Here is a 22,828-nt window from a genome sequence, read left to right as displayed (position 1 = left end):
GGCATCATACATATGTAAGTAACTTAACCTAACCTTGGGCAAGAGTGGCCTCGCGACTTTTAATCGACTTGTACTAATCGGTTTTAATGTCTGCGCAAAGTCGCTTTGCCTGGAGTTCCAGACACCTTGGCCAGCACAGCTTCGGTATCGCAACTGCGGCCATACGTAACTACACTACATACCCGACGTAGTTCATCGCCCCCATAGAAGACGCCTTGCATTGTTTTCCCTTGCTGCGACAAGCGTGAGCCCGTTCGTGAGCTGAGCAACAGGCCCACCCGTCTTGTTCTTGCTTTGCTTTGCTTTGTTTTGTTTTGTCTTGTCTCGTCTAGCCTTGGTCTTGCACAGCATGGCTCGCAACATTCGCCAGCAGGCCCTGCAGAAGATTGCTGCCCTGTCCGCCACGAGCTCTATCACCTCTTTCGATCGATCCGACCTCGACCGTCTCTGTAAGGCAACAGGTCATGGCAAGGGCAGGGAGAACGGCTCAGCCAGGGGCCAGTCGTTGGCCCGGGTACCCATGGTATGCTTTGCTCTTGACATGTTGTAGAATGCCCAATCCAACCGAGACTCCTATTTCTGACCTCGTCGTGCCATAGACGATTCGCGAATTCGAGGTGCTTTTGGCTCTTTGCAAGGCCGCGCCCGCCATACAGAGTAGCCAGAGTGCTCAGAAGTTGACGAATCAATTGATACCATACCTGCTCGAAGCCCATTCCCAGACTTTCCAGCACTCGCCCTACTTCCGACAAGTCGATCCCTCCCCCATTGAAGGACTGGCCCACCACCTGACGGCTGCTTTGCTGTCGCTGGGTGTCAAGTATGAAGGCTTGCACGAATCTGTATCCGACAACGTATGGGCATTCCTCGCCTCCACCAAAAACGCCGTTCAAGACATCGTGGCTTCCGAGGACGAGGATGGCGTCGATCAGAGTCTAGAGGATGCCACACACACCGCGACCATTGCCATCGCCCTCCTAGGCTTTCTGGATGCCGCCTCCGCTCAGGCAGACTTCTGGAGGACTGGTGGTAGGCTGGCGTTGATCCAGCGATTGCGCAACCTCTTGACCGAGCCCTTCTTGACTGCGGTGGAGGGAGCCTTCTCCAGTATTCGCAATGCTCACGCTTCCGACCGGAACGCCAAGGAGTGGAAGAGGTATCTCCGGCATTATGCTGCGCAGGGGCGTCCTCTCAGTGCAAACCTGCTCCAGCGCAGCTTCTTGTGGCTCCTGCTTTCGTCCACGTCACTCCTGGTCGTAGACGCCAGGTTTCTCAGGGGTACCCATATCCTGGATCTACTCATGGCCAACAAGGATTTGCTGAAACCCGGCTCCATACACAGCCCAGATGCAGACTTTCGCTCTATTGAGATGTACGCCAACATTGCACGTGATGAGATAGAAAGGTTGGAAGAAAGCGCCGACTTTATCCAAATGGGCTCTGCTTCTCAGCAGAGACTCGCTTTTGGCGTCAAGTCTTCAGCCTTGATCAGCTTGTTGAATTGCACCCTACTTAACGAGGATGCTTCCGATCCAGAAGTCATCATGGGCTGGCTTGAGGACTCGCTGTTGGACCCTGTTCAGATGCTCGATGAGACCTTGGCCACGACTGTCCTGCGCTCAATGGCGATCCTGTGTCGGTTGAATCCGTCTTACGCTCCGAAAGTCAGCCGTCTGTTACCACGTTTCATTGTGCAGAGCATACCACGAGGGGATACCATTGCTGTGGCGGCTAAATGTTTGGCCTTCGTGCTTCAAACGCTGTCGAAAGATGCCATCATCACCACCTTGTACACCTTAGGAAACGTTCTAAGTCCAACGACAGAGCAAGGGGTTCCCAACGGCATTAACGGTGATGCCGCCGCCGATGGTACAGGAACTAATGGCATATATCAAGGCCGACAGTCCACAGGGAGCTCCATATCGCTGGCGTTGCAAGGAGAAGAGGATGCTTCTATCGTCTATGCTAACATAGTTCAAGCAATCAGCAGTATTGCTAACATGTCCCATGACGAGAAGATCACTGCTCTTGCTCAGGCCATGCTGCTTCAGAAGCTCAACAAAGTCAATCACTCGGTGGATGCGCAAATCATTACGGGCGCGGCACACCTTTCTCTCACTAGCAGTCAGCTAGAGTTTCGTTCTCTTTTGAGGTTGTATTCGCGAATCTGCCAGGCTGCGTTGGTAGAGGATAACACGGCTCTACTCATGGCAGTAAGTTCATTTTGCCCCTTTTTGAAGTCTGTTGACTGACATGATCAAGGTCATGAAAGCTCGCAATCACATTTCAGCCAATGTTAAACGTGGATCTCCCTTATTTGATATATATCTCGAATACACTCTGGAGGAACTGATTTCAAAAGGTGATGTTCATGAGTCAAAAGATGCCAGAGATTCCGATCTTGAATTTGCGGCACGCGAGATCGCACAGCTACTCCAGCCACTCTCGATTCTCATGTCTACAAAGCAATTTGCTGCCAACATCGAGTCTGATGACGACAGTCATACCCTAATTCGCGATGCTTGGTTCAACATCGTCGTTCATGGTTTCAATCCCTCAACCGAACGGGGTCAGAAATACGTGAATGAGCTCCGCATAATGGCAATCCATTCACCGCCACTCGTAGCAGAGCAGCGCGGCGAGCAGAACGAAAGCGACATTGAGCTGAACACCGTGCTTCGAAGAGCCAACACATCCGACAGAGAGTCGCGACAAAAGAAGCAGCTGACAGAATCGATTCCCGGCAAGGCTTCCGAGATCAGAGGGTTGAGCTATAGAAAAGTCATCTTTCTCCAGGCCGCTTACTTGGTGGAGAGCTTGCGCGCCGACTCGGGCGACTGCACGAAGGTGTTGTCCTATTTCTTGGAGCCCAGCATGCACAGGTCGGAAGTCAGCAGTATTATGACAGGTATTGCCGAGGTTGTCTTTGACAAATACCTGACCAAGACCATAGGAGGCAAGCTGCCAACTTTCTCTGCGCAGTATGCTGCCGCACAACTTGCCACTATCCTCTGCGCCTGCTGCCATCGCATTCAGAGGGTACAAGAAGCCGCATTCGCCTACGCAGATAAGGTCATTCTGGGTGTACCATCAGCACTTTGCCAGAGGTCGTCTCTGTTCGCTCTGCTGGAATTGCTCTCCCTCATGTGGACAAGCTGCCTCGAAGCAGAAACCGAAATGTACGAGCCGCGTTCTGTTTTCACATCAACACGTGGTAATGTTACCATCGAACTCTCCGATGATTACGGTTTCCGTAGATACACCTTGGACCGCCTTTACCAGAAAGCAAAAGTTTGGGTGGCTTCTGTCCTTAATCTAGCTCCGGCAAACGTCAAGGGTGTACTACAGACCTACCTGTCAGAGTTTGACGATGTAGCAACTTATGGGCACATGTCACTTGGGAGATCTTTTGCTATGGAGATGGGTTCATCCATCCCTTTGACGGACCAGAGACTAACATCCCTCAACGCTGTGGGCGCGACAACCATCAACACGGCCTCCGATTTTATTGCTCAATACACTACACGCCAGGAATACCGGTACGGAGAAGCTTTGCCTGATCATGGAATGGACCTTGTGAATATCATGCCTTTAGGTCGTAGAGCGTCCTTCACCAAGTCTCCTCTGAACGAGACTGCCAACGCAGTCACCGCCTTGTCACATATTGAATCACGCCTGGCTATGAAGAAATCGACTCCGATCAGTGAGGTGCGTGAGATACTGCGACGAGCTGCGGCTCTTTTATGCCGCACAAATAGAGACGAAAGTGCTGTCACGCATTATCTGGTCAGCATCCCTTTCGCCATGTTTACCAAGGAATCCCTCAAGCTTGGCGTTTCTCTGTGGCTTGGTGTGATGAACGAAAACCCTAGGATGGAACCACGATTACTTGTCGAAATCGCCCAGCAATGGGAATCAACCATCCAGAAGCGCCTTGGTTTGTTCAACCCTACATTGATGTGAGTCTCCTATAAAAGCTGCCCCATTAGATATCTGAAAGCTAATTGTAGTGAAGGCATCCCGATCCCTTTTTCGTCAAAGAGGAATTCGCCCCCAGTAACCAAGAGGCCTTAGTCAAGCGCCGCCATGTCGTACACAACCTGCTGGCTCCTCATACACGGCTGGTGCAGTTCTTCAGCAGCCATTTCAACTCTACTCGACTAGGAAGTCCGGATACTCAGCGCATTTTCCTGCGCGTACTTGATCTGACACTCGATGCAATGAAGAAGTCCATCTCTCATCCCATGGCCAGAGAGCTCCGCTTGCGAATCATCCTCTTCAGTTTGAGAGTACTAAGAGTCAGCAACCCTGTCGGAACTCTCACGCAGTGGCGTCTGAAAGATAAAATCTTGTCTGCCGGTCTGAGTTGGTTCAAATTTGTCCCCAAGTGGTCTTTTGGCAGCAACGGCCTCCAGATCAAGACCGAAATCCGCTTGATCTCTGACGTCATGGCAGCTCTGAAAGGAGTCGACTACATTGCAGCTAATGCAGCTGGATCATATAGAGCTTTACACCAGAAGGAGCAGCTGCTTCAGATCCTTCTTGAGAGCGAGCAAGCACGACTCAACGTCTGGGTTCACCCTCTCGGTGATAATGGCGCCAGAGCTGACATCATGACTCACCACGGCCAAAAGACACTTGAGGTACGTGTTCTTAATCGCTTATCTTATTATAACTGACGGCAGTAGATTTCACTTCATCCACTAATACGACTGGCCTGGGCTGAGAGCCCGGCATTGGCAGTCGAGCTCGTGAGCAGGTTCTCGTTCAACAGCGTCCTCAACGAAGTCCGCTGGCTGCTCTTGAACTTCACACACAAGGCGATCGCTGAGCCTGATGCGCTCCCGATTCTCCTCGGTGGTGAATTGCCCTTAGATGTGCGAGATCAGCTCAAGGTATGCCCCTAAGTAACAGGACGAATCCAATTTTTTTCTAACGTCGCTAGTACCTGCTCTATTGGGCGCCTGTCAATCCTGTAACAGCTGTTACATATTTCCTGCCAGCGTACCGCAACCATCCATTCATGATACAGTACGCCATGCGCGCATTAGAAGATCACCCTGTTGACGTTACTTTCTTCTATGTGCCTCAGATCGTGCAAAGTCTGAGATACGATGCCTTGGGCTATGTGGAGCGATACATCATCGAAACTGCACAGTTCTCACAGCTCTTCGCTCATCAAATCATTTGGAACATGAAGGCGAACTCGTACAAGGATGACGATGCTCAGATTGTAGGTCTACATTCTTTCGTATGTAGAAATGACATTGCTAACTATTTATAGCCCGACGATATTAAACCCGCACTTGACAAAGTTATGGAGAGAATGGTCGAAAGCTTTTCGGATGAAGATAGAGCCTTCTATGAGAAAGAATTTACTTTCTTCGACGAAGTTACGAGTATCTCTGGCAAGCTTAAGCCTTTCATCAAGCGGCCTAAGCCCGAAAAGAAACAGAAGATTGAGGAGGAGCTCCGCAAAATCAAAGTTGAAGTTGGCGTCTACCTGCCTAGTAATCCAGACGGCGTTGTCATCGGCATTGATCGCAAATCAGGCAAGCCTTTACAATCTCACGCCAAAGCACCGTACATGGCCACATTCCGTATCAAGAAGCCGAAGGCAGACGACCAGGAAACCCAGGAGGAGGCTATTCAAAAGGCTAGCGACACTGGACAAATGCCCCAGGAGAATTCCATTGAGACTTGGCAATCTGCTATCTTCAAAGTAGGAGACGATTGTCGTCAGGATGTTCTGGCTCTCCAGATGATCGCAGCTTTCCGCGGCATCTTCCACAACGTTGGTCTTGATGTCTACGTCTTTCCCTACCGTGTCACTGCCACGGCGCCCGGATGTGGTGTGATCGATGTCCTGCCCAATTCTATCTCACGAGATATGCTTGGCCGTGAGGCAGTCAATGGGCTCTATGAGTATTTTGTAAGCAAGTACGGCAACGAAGACTCCCTGCGCTTCCAACAAGCGCGCAACAACTTTGTCAAGAGTATGGCCGCATACAGTATCATCTCTTTCTTGTTGCAGTTCAAAGATCGACACAACGGCAACATCATGATCGACGATGCCGGACATATCCTTCATATCGATTTTGGTTTCTGCTTCGACATCGCTCCTGGAGGCGTGAAGTTTGAACGTGCACCCTTCAAACTCACTGGCGAGATGTTGGCTGTCATGGGTGGCAGCCCTGACCATCAAGCCTTCAAATGGTTCGAGGAACTCTGCGTTAAGGCATTCTTGGCGGCTCGTCCCTATGCAGAGAAGCTGAGTCAAATCGTGCTTCTCATGATGGATAGTGGATTGCCGTGCTTCAAACCAGAGACTGTATCACACTTCAAGGAACGGTTCGTGCTTGACAAAAACGAGAGGGAGGCTGCCATGTTCGTCAGAGACTTGGTCAAGAGGAGTGCTAATAACTATTCGACGGCGGTGTACGATCAGTTCCAGTTGATGACCAACGGTATTCCTTACTAAGGGCTTAGGGTCAGGGAACGAGAGAAGGGGTATGCTAGCAACAAAAGGCGATACAAATAACTCGGAACATAACTTAATAGGCTACAAATGTACAACCCAACGTCCTTATGAATCGAACGCGGTGTACAGGTACAAGTGAGGTCATAACTACTGCCTTCCTTGAAACCACCATTTTCATCTGCCTCGGCAGAATTGTTGACCATTCCCAACATAATACACCATCGGACTCAGCAATAATTAGAAATAAAATGAAAGTGAATATCTAAGACTCAGTGGCATTACCTGTTCAATCCTGCTGTAGTGCTATCAAGCGGAATCATAGTCCCTAAGGTGGATTGGCTAGGGCATACGGATATGGGGTTGGATCCTTCTTGACATTAACACGCTGCGCTGGGATGGATATATCGCCCAGTTGCAGCTCGCTCAGAGCCCCGAGAGATGGGTTCTGAGCTTTCTCCTTTGCTGCTTCCTCTTTCCTCTCCTCAGCCTCCTGTTGTTTTAAAATCTCTATACTCAAGCGTGCAATAGTTACTAGTCTCTCTTTGCGTTGGCTATCATCTAACGCTGCTTGTCTTAATTTTAGTAGCAATGCCCCGTGGTCATCCCATAGATATATATTCCTCAGTGAAACGGAGGATATCGATTGTCGGAGATACTCTTGCAAAGACCATATTTTCTCAGAGTTGCCGGGTGTACACATCCTTTGATGAAGCATGGAACGGCGGTGTTCGATTCTTCTTTCGTAATTCTTTTTGATTCGTGACCGCGTGGCACTGGGGTCATGCTTCTTGTCGCCCAGGCCGTTGTTTGGGTTCCCTGGATCCGCAGCCCAGCTTCTGTGGCAACTGTTGCAAAACTCATAGAACTCGTAAGCTTTGTTGAACTTTCTGCTCGCGTCTCCCTGGCCTAATGTGCAAGCTTTGGCCGCATTGAGATATTGCTCGCCAGTCTCGTTCGGATATTTCCCGTGGCGCTCGGGACATAACTCGTACAACGCGTGCCTTACCAATTGTTCTTTTGGGTTCAGGAACTCACCGGAAGCAACAACCCGCCGGTAACCATGCAGTAGCTCGTTGCTGCAGTAAAATTCGATATTGACTTTCCAGCACATGATTGACAGTGGTTGTAAACGTCTGATTTCTTACACGAGAATGATATTGCACTATAATTAGTCACTGTTCTAGTATTTCCAAGAATGCGGTGTCTATTTATTTCCTTTCCTAATAATAATCAGAGCTTGTTAACTGATAACTTCATGTTAGGAACAACTACTGATTACTGCACTGAAGGAGTTCTTTTATAGGTGTTTTGACATTATCTCCTTTGTCCTCGAGGCAACAGAAAAAATCTCATGCCCGGAACTGTCGGTCACATGGAGAACCATCATGTCAATTCCGATGCTTTCTTCTTTGTCTGTTCCAGTTTCCGTTTCCAGCACACGACCGTCATTTCAAGATTCTGGTAAAAAAAAATTAAAAAAGGAGAAAAGAGAAAAAGAAAAAGGACTCGTAAAAGTAATGAATTGGGGGAAATTTTTATCGCTTGCTGTCTGGGAATTCTTATTGTTAAAAGCGTATCTACTTATACTCCATGCCTAAACATACTCTTCTACCCACCAAGCGCAACAGCTCAAAACTATGAGGTGTATTAAGACCTTTGCCTCCCCATTTCGTACATCAGCACCACGGACTCAACATAGTTTGATGCCATGTTCCATAGCAATACGTGGTGTTCTCGCCTCGAGTAAGATGGCGGTTGCAGCGCAACAGATTGCGCAATTTCTGCTGGTTGTAACGGCTACCTACCTAGTCAAAGAATTTTATTCATAGAAGCTAATGAGCGATCTAGCCTTCTACTTATCTCCGAGAGATTCCTGGCGTTGGTTTTTTGCTCCAAACAGCTGGCATGCAAGTTCTGAGAGTCATGACGGATACACGAGTCCAAATCATCAACAGCCGTCCAAGGATTACTCGTGTCGCAAAACCGAGCTTGTACAGAGAAATTAGCATTAATTTTCGTTGGCATCTGTTCCTGGACAGGTGTTACCAACGCAGTATCACTGACGTTTCTCACGCATGGAAACAAATAAAACAGACTATCATAAGAATTATGTTCGTGTATAACAGGATGTAGGCCTACTTGAGATATGAGCGTTCATGCATGGGCAGCCGGATATTTGTTTAGTTTTACAGCATTCAGCTATGGACGAATTGCTGTAAAATCAATACTAGAAGAGATCACCGCGAGGTATCATGCAGTGGTGATGGCATTGAATTAAATTGAGTCAGTATATTGCGCAGGTTACATCTTACAGCCATTCCAAAACACTCAACTAGGAGCGGTGAGGCCACGAAGTTCTATAAGTAAATGTCTCGATATTGTCTCACAACATATTCGCTAGCGTAAGAAATTATATATAGTACAAAGTTGATATTACAAACCGCCAATCATGCTTACCCTTGCTGCGACATATGAGTCGGTAGGTTGTATGTAGCATAATCCGTATGTACAAAAGCGCGGTCCACAACTGGCACACTCTCAAGGACATACTGAAGACTTTCCGCGAGATCGTGTGTATCGCGAAGCGGCGTGCTGGCGTCCAACACGATGTCAACCTCGACGTTCAGCTTGTCGCCCGCATGATACGCCTGCAGGCCCTGAATCTGGCGGATGGTCTTAGCAAAACGCATGGTGAGATACAGCAGGACGTTGCGCTGATCTGCTGTAGCACTGAACCCAGAGAGGTTCTTGATATGTTCCAATGAGGTTTCCGACCAGTTAAAAATGACAACCAAGGAGAGGAGAAGACCACCCAGCGCATCGAGCCACCAGATCTTGGCATAGTATCCGACTATTGTAGTATTAGCAAGTTAATTAGAAGAAGTTCGCGGGTTCTCCTACCGATAGGAAATAGAATCGAGCCAGTATTGAAAATGACATCCGTCATCGCATCAGAGGCCAGAGCTTGAACGCTCGAATTCTTCACCAAGCGACACCAGAACCAGCAGAGACCTTTGATTGCGATTGTGCTTGCCATGATGCCGATTGCTGGAATACCGAGCTCGACGATTTCACGGTCAGGAGACATGAGGCGCTGAATGGACTGCAGTCCGACTTGGACAAAGGATGTGACCATGATGACCGAAAATACCAAAACTCCAAGCGGCTCGAGTCTTCTTCGACCAACGGGATATTTGTATTGGTCCTGGCGGCTAATGAGCCAAGTCGTGATCCATACAATGGCCGTAGATAAAAAATCTAAGATGGCGTCGACTAAACTTGCCAACACTGACATTGAAGATACCGAAATAATCACGGCCAGCTTTCCAGCTAGTAGGATGAAGTTGGCGACAAAATTTATGTAGATCGCTATGGTGACTATCCGGTCACCGCTGTCCACATCGTCATCATCCTCCAGCCATGGGATTTTGGGTTTTGGACCTTCTCCGTCCCAAAGCTCCTCAATGTCATCATCTTCACCATCAGTACTGAACAATGGCGTTGTCTCTGTGGCTCGATAAATATCTCTTGGTGTTCGCTTAACCTTCTTCGCACTCAGAGCGGAGGAACTACCGTTATGATGAAGGCCACCTCCGTTCTCATCCACAGGCGGGGATTCGTCATCGCTCTTCCCATTCCCTTCGATCAAACTTCCCACGGCACTTCGGCTAGCGCTTTGAGGCTCTTCGCGGATCGTATCTGGGATCTCAACACCCCTAAAGTGGCTTGCCGGCATATCGTTGTACTCATTCAGCAGATCGTGCGGCAAACTGCTATCCAACAGCCGATCAATATACACATATTGCTGAATCAGATAATTGGTTCGCTCATAGTACTTCCGAATCGGCTTTTTCATAGCCGACAACTCTTCAGGGCCCTTCCAGTAACGTTCCCACCGATACCGTGGATTTGAATTACCGATCAGCCGCATGCTGCGCACGGGGCGGCTCATCAACACCGCAGAGAGACGGCGCTCCTCATACAAGGAGCGTCCATCATCGCTGCCGGGACCGTGAAGTCCCATTGCTTCGGTACTACTCTCGATATCAGAGCCATCCAAAGCGCCTGAAAAGCGCCGTGTGGAGCCATAATTCTGCAGCGAGCTGTGTGATCGGTTACGGATCAGGTGCGTGAGGGTGCCATGCCCACGGGCTAAAAACTGAGGCGGTCCATCGTCCTGAAGTACGAGGAGTGCGCCTTTGAGTGGGGGATGGCTGCCTCGACTGAGAGACCTGGAGAGATTGGATTGGTCTTCGTTTGAAGACATGCTGTTGTTGCAAGAAGCTGTCTATCAAAATTTTGGAAAACCAAGGCCTTGTAATGTAAATTGAGATTGTGACGTAATGGCAACGCGCTGCAAAAAATGGCTGGAACAACAGATGCCGCCTGGAAGCCGCTATAGCTCCGGGCTGTAGATACAATTATGGTTTCTTATTATGTAGTGCGGTGGCAATTGGCTCATATAATCGCGGGTTACAATGATTTTCTTGAAGGACTGTTTGACATTTTACAGAGGAGCAGCACGACAACTACCGGGCTGGAAAGGAGCTAAGCTAGCTCAGAGCCGTGCAAGGTTGGCATGGCTTGCAGATCTTATCGATCGATAAGTCCGTTCGTTATCTGTAGTATCTTACCATAGTTTCACATGAGAAGCTCTATTCAAAAGTGCAGGCGACGTGACTTAACAAATTCTCTTTGGGTGAGGATGAAGTTTCACCACATATGCAGATCTGCCATTCGGTCTTGTCGGTTGCTGATAGAATTTGCTCAGGGGAGGAAGCTCAACTAGCAAGTGAGGTGGGGGTTCATGCACTTTAAACGCAGAGTGCTTCAGGGACGTGTTTATGGTCGAATGGACCCTGAGAAATTGAAACGAGACGTTCAATATATTCGTGGTTTCAAGCTTACTAGTTGACGCGTTCGTCCCATTTATGAGTCTTAGTCAATTGTATTTTTCACGTCGTGGGCTGCAAAGGTACGCATGATCATCATTGGCCTCTGACCTCTGGCCTCTGAGCCTGAAACTGTGCAGCCAAGCAGCTAATCCAAGTTGCAGTTGCATGAGAAACAAGGAGGAGCAGCTCTTTGCGTCCCCATAAACGCGGGCGTCGGTCGGCCTGCCTGCGGGAGGAAGCTTCACAACCTGCAAACAACAAAAGTTTCCGGTCCGGTAAGGCATATTGCATTACCCACTGTATTGTGTTGTGCATAGGGCAGCTCGTGCCCGCCCAATCACACAGAAACATTTTGCACCCCTGAGGGCGTTGTTACCTACAACGATATATCCTTTGCGAGAAAGGGGCTAATGTCATCAAAAGGAAACAAATTTTGGTCATGAAGGTCAACCAGAAGTTCGTCGCCGCAGGTGAGCTGGATCTGCAGAAAGTGAAGGAGTGGCGCTTCAAGTATGATGCTGCCCTCGCAGAGAGGATCTTGAAGGGCAAGCCCGAGTTGATTGTGCTCGCCGGCTTCATGCACGTATTCAGCGCAAGTTTCTTACAGCCGGTCACCGCTGCTAGGGTGGACGTGATCAACTTGCACCGCGAAGCCAGGTGAGTTTGTGTGCGTTGGCGCATGGTCTGGAGATATGACTGACTTGTGACTGCTTAAAAGGTATGTATGATAGTGCCAGTGCAACTCAAAGAGCATATGCAGACTACGAAGCAGGTGTCCTACCTGACAACACCACTGGTATTGTGATACACCGTGTCATCGAGCAAGTAGACAGAAGCGCTCTGATATCAGCAAGAGATGTTAAGATCCAACCTGGTTGGGGTCTCAACCAGTTCGGAGAATACATGCACAGTATTGAGCATGAGCTAATTGTGGATACAATAACGATCAAGGTCGAAGAGATCTTAGCCAAGAGGCAAGCATCGTCATGAGATATGTACATGGCCTATCTTTGTTGATTGGCTGGGATGAGAAATACCTAAATGAGGTTTAAGGCCGCCGTGATGCATATCTGCAGCAGCACCAGTTAGACAGTGCTGAGCTTCCGTAATCTGTGGATGGCTATTCCAGAAGGAAGTTTTACAGGATTATCCCCAGAGGTGAATGGTGTACGAAAGCATATTCTGCGCCATTCAGCCACGAAAACCACTGCAATACAAATGTCTCACGAACAAACGTGTCGAAGTAGAACAGTATAAAGCTTATACTGACAGTGACAGCTGCTGAGTTATGCATCCAGAAGCTAATGATTTTTATTTTTATTTATTTTTAAATTTTTTATTTTGTCTCGGTTTCGATCGTGGCTCCGCAATTCCGACACCAGACAGCTCTTAGCTATAAAAGCAATCTGTTATCATCCGCTGCATTTGCAAGGAAATCCCCGAGTTGATGTCATTAGATCGACGCGACTTTGTGCATCACTGGAGAATACAGGTCCGCTTTGCAAACTTTTCTGGGGCCTGACTGCCCGTATTCAATGTCAGCTAGGCGTAGATCATTTCGCGTGTGGACGACAGCCGAATGTGTTATGTAGGCGAAAGCCGCGTCGAAGTTCGGCGTGCAGACGCGAAAACACCGTTACCAGATCGCTCGACCCGTTAGCCCATAATCACCCAAAAGTGTTATGTCGTCTTTGTTGCCATCCAAATCATTGGCAGTTGCATTGCCGCGACGTTTGCTCCAGCCTCGTCCTGGTAATACTGTATTACACCATGAATGGACGATGTTGGCGCCTTGCCACGCGCGAACGGCAGTTTGGGCGAGAAATGAAATATTTTACAGCTGCCTAATTACTAATAAGTTGTCCAAAATGGAATAAAGTTTAGCTTGCCCGTTTTTCCCCCCAATGCAGTGAAAAGAAAACCCTGATCGGTGACCATCCCACGCCAGATCTCGGCGGCTCGGCTACAATTCTAAGACTGGGTTAAAGACCAATGAGGAAGGAAATGGCCGCTCGGGCTGGTGCTTGATTCGATTTATTGAATGCAGTGAATATGGGGCACAGCCCAGGTTGATTTCCCTTTGGAGAGAACCCCTGAATCGCCGGGTTTAATAGTTCGAAAGCTGGGTCTTTGGAGAAATTTGCTTCATGCAAGTCGTGGCATATATATATGTTGGCAGTAACTAAGTGCCAAACTGTCAGAGCATATGAAGCGCGTGGAGTGTTACGAGCTCAAACATGACGGTCAGCAAAAATGTTCGAATTTTCTCCATGTAAATGGAACCTCAGACGGAATACGAGAGTATGTGATGTTGGGCGGATACCGCCTCTTGTAATAGACAGGGGAGCTGACAAGTTACGCCACTAATAACGAGTTTGATATTGATCGTTGGCCCACAAACTCCATATTGAATCCCCACGTGGTCTAATAGGCGCTTCGAAAGGGATCCTGGATTTCTTGGAAAAGGTTGATAGCAGCGGTAGATTTGTTACAAAGCGTCCGGCCTGTTATAACGTGGCCAATCAACGTGGAAAGAAGAAAACTTCTCCCCCAGCACTTCGGATCTTCAGTATATGAGTGAGTTGTAGCACAGGCGGACATATTAGTCCGCTGAATAGCTGAGCGCAATTCTCACTTCACATGGTGTGTACAAACCCAGATCCTGGGACTGACTGTCGGCTTTGTCTCGTCGTCCTGAGGTAACACATCACTAAACTCATATGGCCTCTTATCGGTACGCACATTGAGCGATGCACTGTAGACATAAAACCAGCAAGTAGTCTCTGTTTCGTCCCAAAGCGATGCACAACATGTTCGTAGGTATCACAAGTTATGCGACAGCAGTGGCCGAGTTAGTGGGCACAAGACTTATCATATTTTGGTAAGGTTAGTGTTCATTGTCGAATTCTTGACGGATATTCGACCACCGAAATGAAGTGCACTATAGTGCCAATAAGAGAGTGGCCTACGGCGGAAAACTTGCTAACTACCTGGTAGACACTACCTTCACTTATTGAACTAGGGAATGGTTGCAACCGGGTGGCCCGGGACGATAGCTGCTGTGTCACCTCGCCTTGTTTCTTCGGGAGTTGTGTACATAGCACACCAAGCATAGCCGATGAAAGCGGACACGGAACACTGTTGTGGGCTGCCATTCAGCCTTTCATACCATGCAAATTATTCCATGCTTGTGGGTGGGAATTTGAACGGCAGTGACCTGGGATCGGACCGAGTATAAAGCAAAATGCGGCATTGATCCGATGTTAGAGAGCAACCTGTGACCAGTATGACATCCGTGTAACATGTTTTTGCAGGGAAGTTTATACAAAGAGAGCATGGAACCCGCGAATACATTGCGTACCTAAGATGTATGTTCCGGGCAAGGGGTGGACGCAAAAGCCTCAGTGGCTACAACTGATTACGAGTGAACTTTAAAAGGAATATAGATCAATCTCGAGAGTCACTAGACTCTAGTTGTATTATGAGTGAAAAGCCAGCGATATAGCTTGGGAGGATAAAGATGGCTACCATGAAATGTACCAGCAGATGTTCGAGTAACTAAGTACAGGGTTTCGTGAACTTTCTATATGCACAGCTTGTTGGGGTATACGAATCCGAGAAGGCCTTTGGCTTGCTCATGACAGAACCTAAACAGCGGGCCGGGCTTCTGTAGCTGTATTTTAACCCTCCAACGCGACAATTAAGGTGATCTGCGCTCCAGCAACGTTCTTTAGGCTTCAGCACCAGTCTTGTGATCAGGTAGTTTTGCCTATGTCCATTAACTTTGGGAGAACTTGAAGACGTCAGGTCGCGATGTTTGGTCGGTGGAGACCACAAAGAACTAGGTACAAAGCCATTGTGCAAGGTTCCAAGGCTAACGGTAGCATTGGCCGCGCGCTACCGGGCTAGTAGCGGACTCGCACCTCAACTGGCTACAGTAGCAACCATCGCTGTGCAGAATTGTGGACCACAATTCCTTTCATCAAAAATCACGACCTCGAGAAAGGTCGATTGCCATGGTCACAATGCGGTCGGCCTTCCTTGCCAGAGGAACATGCTGATCTTGGCCAACTTTTCACTGGGTAGGGCTATGACTTCAGAGCCAAGTATGCTAAGTGAGACCTTCCCAGCCCGTGGGACCGACAACACGCGGCCAACGCGTACATCCGCATTCCTGCTGACGGCTGCTTATCACTTGGGCTTTCTGACTAGTCTACGTCGAACTTTGCAACCAAGAGCCACTGCTATGCAAAGGGACTCACTACGATATGCAGAGTCCAGCCTTTTTGCCAAGCTGCCTCTGAGACTTTCGAGCTTAGCAAATGTGCTAGACTAATGCGAAGTGCAAATGCATTGCAGGTTAGCGCACAGTTACTGGCTTTGCAAGTGGTTGGAATCAAGGTTGTGCATACCACCTCAGTACGAGAAGTAGCTTGGCCAACATGAACCGTGTCGGCGCCACTCCTGGGCCCAATGGCACCCAATTTCGTGCCCCTGGACGCTACCGACGTAGGCCAGGCACTTAACTCGTCATAAAGCAAACCCGGGAGGGGGAACTTGGACATGCACTCGCAGTCTACTGTATGAATGTACGAAGGCAGTGCAAGTGCACTCACACTCGCAGCAACGGGGCATCCACCCCAGCACATGCTGCGGTACCTGGCAACACTAATTATGCAGCACAGTACAACAGCACGGGCGGGTTGGGGGGTTACATGGCACATGGTAGATCTCGAGAGGTGCATTGCGAATTGCGAATTGCGAATGCCATCCACCGCACCACCAGCCACCGCCAGCCTACTTACCTATTCATATTGTCACCCAGGACATGAGATTCTTCGCCGTGGTGTGTCTGCTACCTGCAAGCGCAGTATAGCTCACAGCTTCCGGGCGTCGTGGCACTCCTGACGAGCGCGTCTACATGTAGCTCGGGGCTCGAATCGTTGCACCTCGAGCGCCTTCCAGGGAGCTTGGAGGGCAGATGCCCACATGGCCCGCCAGCAGGGCCGTTTCCAGCCAGCAACAGGCTCTTCACAGGCCACCCGGAACAGGTACTAGTGCCTCTGGGCACCCTAGATCACTCCACCTAATAAAAATAGACTAGGTAGCCTCTGTGCTTCATGTTCATGGGTGGTACGGAGGCTGACCTGGCCCAGTCGGGGACGTGGAAACGAAGAAAAATAACATCCGATCCCGTTTCTTGCGTTGCCGTCATCGAGCCTCCTCTATTCTCTCCTCTCTTTCTGCTCGGAATATTTCGAACCCTTCTTCCCAAGGCCGAACAACAAGTACTTGCTATTGTCATTGGTTATCGATTAATGCATTCTAGGTGTTCCATCGCTTGATCCCCCCACGTCGTTTTTCAGTCCTTCGTTGACAACCTCCTCTCGCTCTCTATCGATCCATCTTGGCCTGCGTGTGTCTGTCAACGTCAACCGGCTTTGCTTGTTTCATATATCTCCGTGAGGCCCGTCGACTGCACCGTTTCGCATTTCCGCATTTCAGCTTGCAGCTTCTCGACGACGAGCAGTTTTCTCCGTCTCTTCGATTTATCCCAATTGTAATTCAGGCTTGGATCATTGTCGGCTCGTTTGTGTTCACGGCTTGCCCCTTGCGAGTTGTTTGTAGCCAACTACCGCGGGTAAGTTTCACTTGTTGTTTCTTCAATCTTGCAAATCGCCCTGCTTGAAATGGAGATCCTGCCTGGCCAACACATCATGGTATGAGTCGGTCTGGAGCGATATGGCTGGCTGGCAACAACGCTCGCTCGGAGTGGAGACATGATGGGATAGCACACCATGCATGCATGCAAAGGCCCCAATATCGGGCTTGCGGGTTTATACGGGCTTAGGACTCATCCTTTTGTTTACTGGTTACACATATCACCGCACGTCCCCGAATCACGGACAGTCACTTTTGTTTTGCAAAGTTGGACACGGCTAACTTTGGGCTTTTCGCATCATGCAGTTATCCGTCAGCTCGCGTCATTGTCCCTAGCTCTGACAAGGTCTCTCGGCGGTATCCTTCGTTTCGGCCGTCTCTCTACACTCTCACTCTATTTCGGGCGAGTCACGACTCTGGCAGTGACTTGGACCTAAGTTTATGGACTTGCAGCCACTCCCCTAGAACCAATTGAAAATCGCTCTATATGCCTAGATTTCCGGTCAACTTTCGGCGGAAATCGCAAGTCACAGACGAACACAATGGTCCGGTAGAACCATCTTTCCGGGTCCTTGAGCGAACCGATACATCGCCCGGAAAGTCTTTTGATGGAGGCGTAAGAATGATGAAAGCAGCAGGTGGCGCACCGAGGACAACACTGCAAGAAATCCCGACGGAAGACAATCTCTTTGTTGATACAAAGCACAATCGGTATGTTACCGCAACTGGACCCTTTTCCCAAGTTTTGATCTAGGGTTCCTCCCGGGAGGCCCCCGAAACTCCAAAATCTGCAACATAAAACCCCTTTTCAGCACGACATGTCTCACTGGTGTAAGACGGGCTCGCTCTGGTGTTGTCATGTATGCTAATCGAAACTAGTGGCAGTGGTAGCTCCAACACAACCAAGGCGCCCTCGGACAATTCCTCACGCCATAGCAACGCCTCAACGGCACCGTCATCAACGGAGTACGCTACTCAAGAGGAGCTGCGCAATCCGGCGAGGAAGACACATACCGATGCGTCTCTCCCGCCGCCGCCGAGATCTTCTGGCAGTGGTTTTCTCAAAAATGCTGGGAGGACATTTTCCTTTGGAAACAAAAAGAACAGCTTACCTTCAACACCGGTAGACCAACCTCCCGTTCCAGCGGTACCCGCGCGATTCGACCCTGAGACCCCTGGTGGCCGTTCCCGTGCTCAGACAGCCTCGACTGTGGCCACAGCGACTCCGCCGCAGGTAGAAAAGGATTTCATGTTAGATTTGGGCGGTGATCTCAGCAACATCCTCTCGGGATTCAACAAGAGGACGAGTGTGGCAACGGTGAGGAACGATTCGGGCCAGCCCGCACCGGCCTCACGTAATCTCACCGGCAACCGGTCCAATCAGCCATCCGCTCTCCATCTGGACCACTCAAGTGCGGTAGAACCGCCCATGAAATCATGGACCAGCCAACGCTCCGACGACGGACTGCTCAGCTCCCGCCGAGGAGTAGCATCTCCGCCGCCGGTGGCTGCTGATGTGCCACCGCCTGTTCCCCGTCATACTATGAGTCCTGTGACACGTAGGAAAACACCCGAGGAAGACGAACAGTCTAAGCTCCTGAAGGATTCTCTCGCCGCTACCCGCTTCTTGTCTAACGAGAATACTACTGCCATCAACTCGTCAAGAGGTTATCGTAGAGACCAGGACACGGTTTCCGATCTCAAGGAAACCTATGGGAGGCCGTCTCGCTTCGACTCGAAACCAGACGATGAGAACATGTTTGACACGTCGTTCTCGCGTCCACGGCAAGCCACAAGGCCAACCAATCGTGCGAATGGCCCGTCACAAACCAAGGTCATGACTCCGGACGAGTTTGAGAAGTATCGCCAAGATAAATTGAGGCACAGCCAAAGCAGCCCGGACAAGGACGATTCGGATAACGATGAAGAAGAGAATTATGAGGACGACGAGGATGAGCGGGAAAAGACGCTCGAGCTGGCAAAGCAGAGACGCAAGCAGGAAGCTCACATGACGGTCTACCGACAGCAAATGATGAAGGTGACTGGAGAACAGTCGCGGTCCAATCTCGGCATGTCAATGAGCACGCCCAACCTGTTGACGGATCATAGCCAAGCCTCTGGTATCTCTCCATCTCCCCCGTCCGATGGGTCCTCCGACGAGGACGTGCCGCTTGCAGTTCTTGCCGCGCATGGCTTCCCCAACAAAAACCGAGCACCAACCCGTTTGGGCCATATGGCCTCCAACCCGAACCTGCGGGGGCTCAACCAGAACTCATATGTGCAAGGCTCTGGATCTACCAACGGGGATGCTGCAAAGAACCCTGGTCTTATGCCTGCATTTGCCAGACGACTGCCTCAAGATCCCTTCTTGGGTGCTGGCTTGATCAATCAGCCTCCTCGCGACGCTTTCGCTCTTGGTGGGGGTACACCTGCTCCTCAGAACAGGGCAATGCCCGTGGGCGGACTCGTTGGTGTCATCGCCATCGAAGAAAGAGCAAAGGCTTTGCGACGCGGCAGCCCGAATATGGAAGCGGCTAACAATGGACTGCCGGCACAAATGCAGATGCCTATGAATGGTTTCGATCCGATGGCGCAAATCCCGCCACAGATGATGTACCCACAACAGCCTATGCTGACACCTGGTGATCAAGCACAGATTCAAATGACTCAGCAGATGCAGCAATTCATGCAGATGCAGATGCAATTCATGCAAATGATGTCGGGGCAAGGCCAAGGCCCGTCCCAGATGCAGATGCCCATGCAAATGCAAATGCCTGATCAGGGCGGTCGTCCTATGAGCCACATGCCAAATCAGCCAATTGGTTCCATGGTGGATGTGCGACAATCGTTCTTGGGCGACCCGATGACGATGGGAATGGGCAACGGGATGAACCTCGAGCCCCCGAGAGGAGCTGATCACATGCGCACTATGAGTATGGTCCAGCCAAGCTCCGCCTCCTGGATTCAGCCCATGCAGGGTGGATATGGAGCACCGTCAATCCGCCTCCAAGGCGGCGGATATGCACCCTCGATTGCTCCTTCCGAGCGCAGCAACATCGGGCTTCCTGGGCGATACCGCCCAGTCTCCAACCTAACCCCGCTAGATGGTGCAGGCTCCAGGTCGAACACAATGTCGGGTGCACTGCCAACGTTGTCCAAACTGCAAGCTGAAATTAAGACGTCTCCGCTTGCTAATGACGACGACGACGACGACGAAGAGGGATGGGCGGCCATGAAGGCGAAGCGTGAGAAGAAGAAGACCAGCTGGCGCACGAAGAAAGAGTTTGGTTCCGAGCTTGGTGCTCTAATCAGCTAAACATATTTCGCGATCAGGTTTCCTATCGTCAGTTACGGCGTCCATGACAGCATTTATTTTTATTTTTTTACAATGTGGTGAAGCTCTCAGCATCAGTACTCATTGGTTGGCCATCATCCGGGGCGGCTTATGGAGCATATTACTGGATATATCAGTTCGAGTCAAACGATTCAAATAATGGTTTTCGTCACTGTCCACAGTCTCGGACTGGGGAGAGTCGACGAACGGGAGGTCGACTCGGTTTGTACATTTTTTTGTTTTGTTTTGGAGAACTCATTCGAAACATATTCCTTGGGAGAGGTACAGGAGCGGCATTGTGGGCGCTTTTGGATAAAGAGGTTGTGTTTTATTGTTTCGTGTCTGGGTATCAAATGGAGGAGGGGGAGCGTCTTGGAGAGAAAAGGGGACATGCGACTAAAGACGAAAGATACAGGATGAGCGGACCGAGTGTATGGAGTGAGGATATTTCATGATAGACCGAGAGTACACACACGCACACACAAAACCTAAATCTGCAGAACAGCAACTTTTACATACCTACGTTAATCTAATATCTTGGTCGATTCCTGAACACCGTATCCCATTTTACACACGCTTCTTGCTGCGAAGCCAAAGAGAGGCTTGGTTCTCACAATAATGACTTGGCTCCAGCTCCGGCACGTTCCATATAATTGATGGGTGAAGCCACCTTGCGTCCACCGAAGTGGCTACAGGAGTGTATGTTTAGTAGCGAGGTCACGTTTTGTGTTTCAGTGTTTGACTCTGCTCCAACATCAACGCACGAACAACTTGCACCTTGCATCTCCATGTGGAGGATTATGCTGCGGACGACTTGTTTAGCTGCTGGCATTGGGCGTTCAAGTTGTAGGCTGTATGTACGTGGAGCACAGCCAGAAAATTGTTTATTATTTCTGATATTTTAACGAATTTTACCCAAACTCGCCTCGTTGGTCTATGAATCGGTTCATGACTTTGGCCTGATTAATTCCGCGATGAGGAGCTCGTCCAGGTGAGACAAGTCAGCGTCTCTACTCAATCTTGCCCTGGGCCCAAGCCCCTCTCTTGACACCCAACTCTACAGCGGCCAAACCCCAGTCCTCGCCGTGGTTGTGGCTGCCGCTCAACAGACCGGCACGAGACTTGGCCTGCTCGTCGTTCAGAACGGTCAAGACACCGAAGATGACGGGGACGGAGAGGTCTAGCTGCGCGCGCATCAGACCATGGGACACGGCGTCTGCGATGTACTCGAAGTGCATGGTCTCGCCCTTGATCAAGACGCCGATGGCGATGATGGCGTCGAAAGGCCTCGAGGGAGCAGAGGTGAGGGCAGTGAGGTCGGTGGTGGAGGAGCCCAGCAGGTCACCGGCGCTGGAGCCGCTGCCGGCCGACGTAGCTTGGACCTGGGAGGCTGTGTAGAGGCTGTGGAAGAGCGTGGCATTCGTTAGCAGAGGAGTTGACTCGAAGGTTCGGAGTAGGTTCCCGCATGTGTTGACCTGAGGGCAGTTCACGAGGGCAAGGCGGGCAGCAACTCACGATTTGACGGCGATGGGCAGCTCCCATGCGCCCGGGATAGACTGAACGACGATGTTGGCCTCCTTGACACCAGAAGCCAGCAGCTTGTCCTTGGTGCCCTTGAGTAGGGGCTCGATGATGGTGCTGTTCCAGCGGGCGTGCACAATGCCGATGCGCAGGGCACTGCCGTCGTGCTGCTGCGGGGTTGGGCCTTTGAGGGAGGAAGCCATGTTGTCCGGCGAGACTATTGTGTTGTTTTATGTCTGGGTTAGTTGCAAACGGTTTCTTGTGGCAGCGTAGATGTCCGTGGGTAGGGGTGAGAGCTGCAGGAGGAGTTCTAATGGTTCAATGGCACCCGTCAACCGCTTCAAGCTGTTTATTAGTATAAAGGTTAGGTCTTCGCTTCTTGTCTTTGGTGGGCGCGGTGCGGGATGCTTGTCAAGCTTCCTAGCTCGGAGCGGGGCAGTTCCCGATTACTCCATACTGCAGCGTCGAGTGATTAGTTAATTAATTACATCGCCGTTGAACCAATGACGAAACATGATCAGAGAGCTACATATAATTCGCCAATTGGTCTGACAAGCGCGCTTGAAGGGGGCTTGCAGGGGCCCATCATAATAGTTTTACTATCTATGCTCGGTGTGCACTTACAACTAACGTTACGGTAACTTTATATGATTGATTGGTCCGAACGAAGGTGCGACCAGGCGAAGGTGCGAACAATTTAAATTCTGTTAGGTTAGGCACAACCACCAAGCCTCGAGGTTAAGCTCTAAGCTCGACGCGGGCTGCGTGGTTGCCAAAAGCAGATGTGAACATCTACAGTGGTTGGCCAACATCCTCACCAGTGTGTGTCTTGTCAAGCTCCTCCCACCTTTTCCATGTTTCATGGTGTCACACATAGAACCTATCATGGTATATCCTCTGCTCTGCTAACATCAAGACTTTTCGTCAAGCACTGAA

The 22,828-nt window shown here is 50.0% G+C and overlaps 6 protein-coding genes across 6 annotated transcripts; 3 read left to right on the top strand and 3 right to left on the bottom strand.

Moving 5' to 3' along the window:
• Positions 1-22: 22 nt before the first annotated feature.
• On the top strand, positions 23-6,644 carry BKA67DRAFT_360022 (phosphatidylinositol 4-kinase). The gene is made up of 7 exons (XM_046096414.1): positions 23-523; positions 600-2,213; positions 2,263-3,959; positions 4,016-4,643; positions 4,689-4,895; positions 4,946-5,233; positions 5,285-6,644. Exons 1-7 carry the CDS (start codon positions 350-352, stop codon positions 6,479-6,481), a joined length of 5,805 nt encoding a protein of 1,934 aa, XP_045954815.1. The 5' UTR covers positions 23-349; the 3' UTR covers positions 6,482-6,644.
• BKA67DRAFT_681314 (uncharacterized protein) lies at positions 6,645-7,592 on the bottom strand (the record flags this gene model as incomplete). Its single annotated transcript, XM_046108916.1, has 1 exon — positions 6,645-7,592. The coding sequence occupies one exon, from the start codon at positions 7,590-7,592 to the stop codon at positions 6,807-6,809; it is 786 nt and encodes a 261-aa protein (XP_045954814.1). The 3' UTR covers positions 6,645-6,806.
• Positions 7,593-8,934: 1,342 nt separating this feature from the next.
• BKA67DRAFT_661293 (cation efflux family protein) lies at positions 8,935-10,748 on the bottom strand (the record flags this gene model as incomplete). The annotated part of the gene is made up of 2 exons (XM_046107784.1): positions 8,935-9,332; positions 9,383-10,748. The coding sequence occupies 2 exons, from the start codon at positions 10,746-10,748 to the stop codon at positions 8,935-8,937; spliced, it is 1,764 nt and encodes a 587-aa protein (XP_045954813.1).
• Positions 10,749-11,815: 1,067 nt separating this feature from the next.
• Positions 11,816-12,366, top strand: BKA67DRAFT_661292 (uncharacterized protein; the record flags this gene model as incomplete). Its single annotated transcript, XM_046107783.1, has 2 exons — positions 11,816-12,033; positions 12,108-12,366. The coding sequence occupies 2 exons, from the start codon at positions 11,816-11,818 to the stop codon at positions 12,364-12,366; spliced, it is 477 nt and encodes a 158-aa protein (XP_045954812.1).
• A 5,158-nt stretch (positions 12,367-17,524) lies between these two features.
• Positions 17,525-20,353, top strand: BKA67DRAFT_661291 (uncharacterized protein; the record flags this gene model as incomplete). The annotated part of the gene is made up of 2 exons (XM_046107782.1): positions 17,525-17,748; positions 17,917-20,353. The coding sequence occupies 2 exons, from the start codon at positions 17,525-17,527 to the stop codon at positions 20,351-20,353; spliced, it is 2,661 nt and encodes an 886-aa protein (XP_045954811.1).
• Positions 20,354-20,926: 573 nt separating this feature from the next.
• BKA67DRAFT_574353 (6,7-dimethyl-8-ribityllumazine synthase) lies at positions 20,927-22,349 on the bottom strand. Its single transcript, XM_046103417.1, has 2 exons — positions 21,887-22,349; positions 20,927-21,772 (listed from the first exon to the last, which is right to left on the bottom strand). The coding sequence occupies exons 1-2, from the start codon at positions 22,093-22,095 to the stop codon at positions 21,382-21,384; spliced, it is 600 nt and encodes a 199-aa protein (XP_045954810.1). The 5' UTR covers positions 22,096-22,349; the 3' UTR covers positions 20,927-21,381.
• Positions 22,350-22,828: the final 479 nt, after the last annotated feature.

The sequence above is a fragment of the Truncatella angustata genome (genome assembly GCF_020726525.1).
Source record: "Truncatella angustata strain MPI-SDFR-AT-0073 chromosome Unknown BKA67scaffold_7, whole genome shotgun sequence".
Classification (NCBI taxonomy): Eukaryota; Fungi; Ascomycota; class Sordariomycetes; order Amphisphaeriales; family Sporocadaceae; genus Truncatella; species Truncatella angustata.
This window is presented reverse-complemented; position numbering and strand designations above follow the sequence as displayed.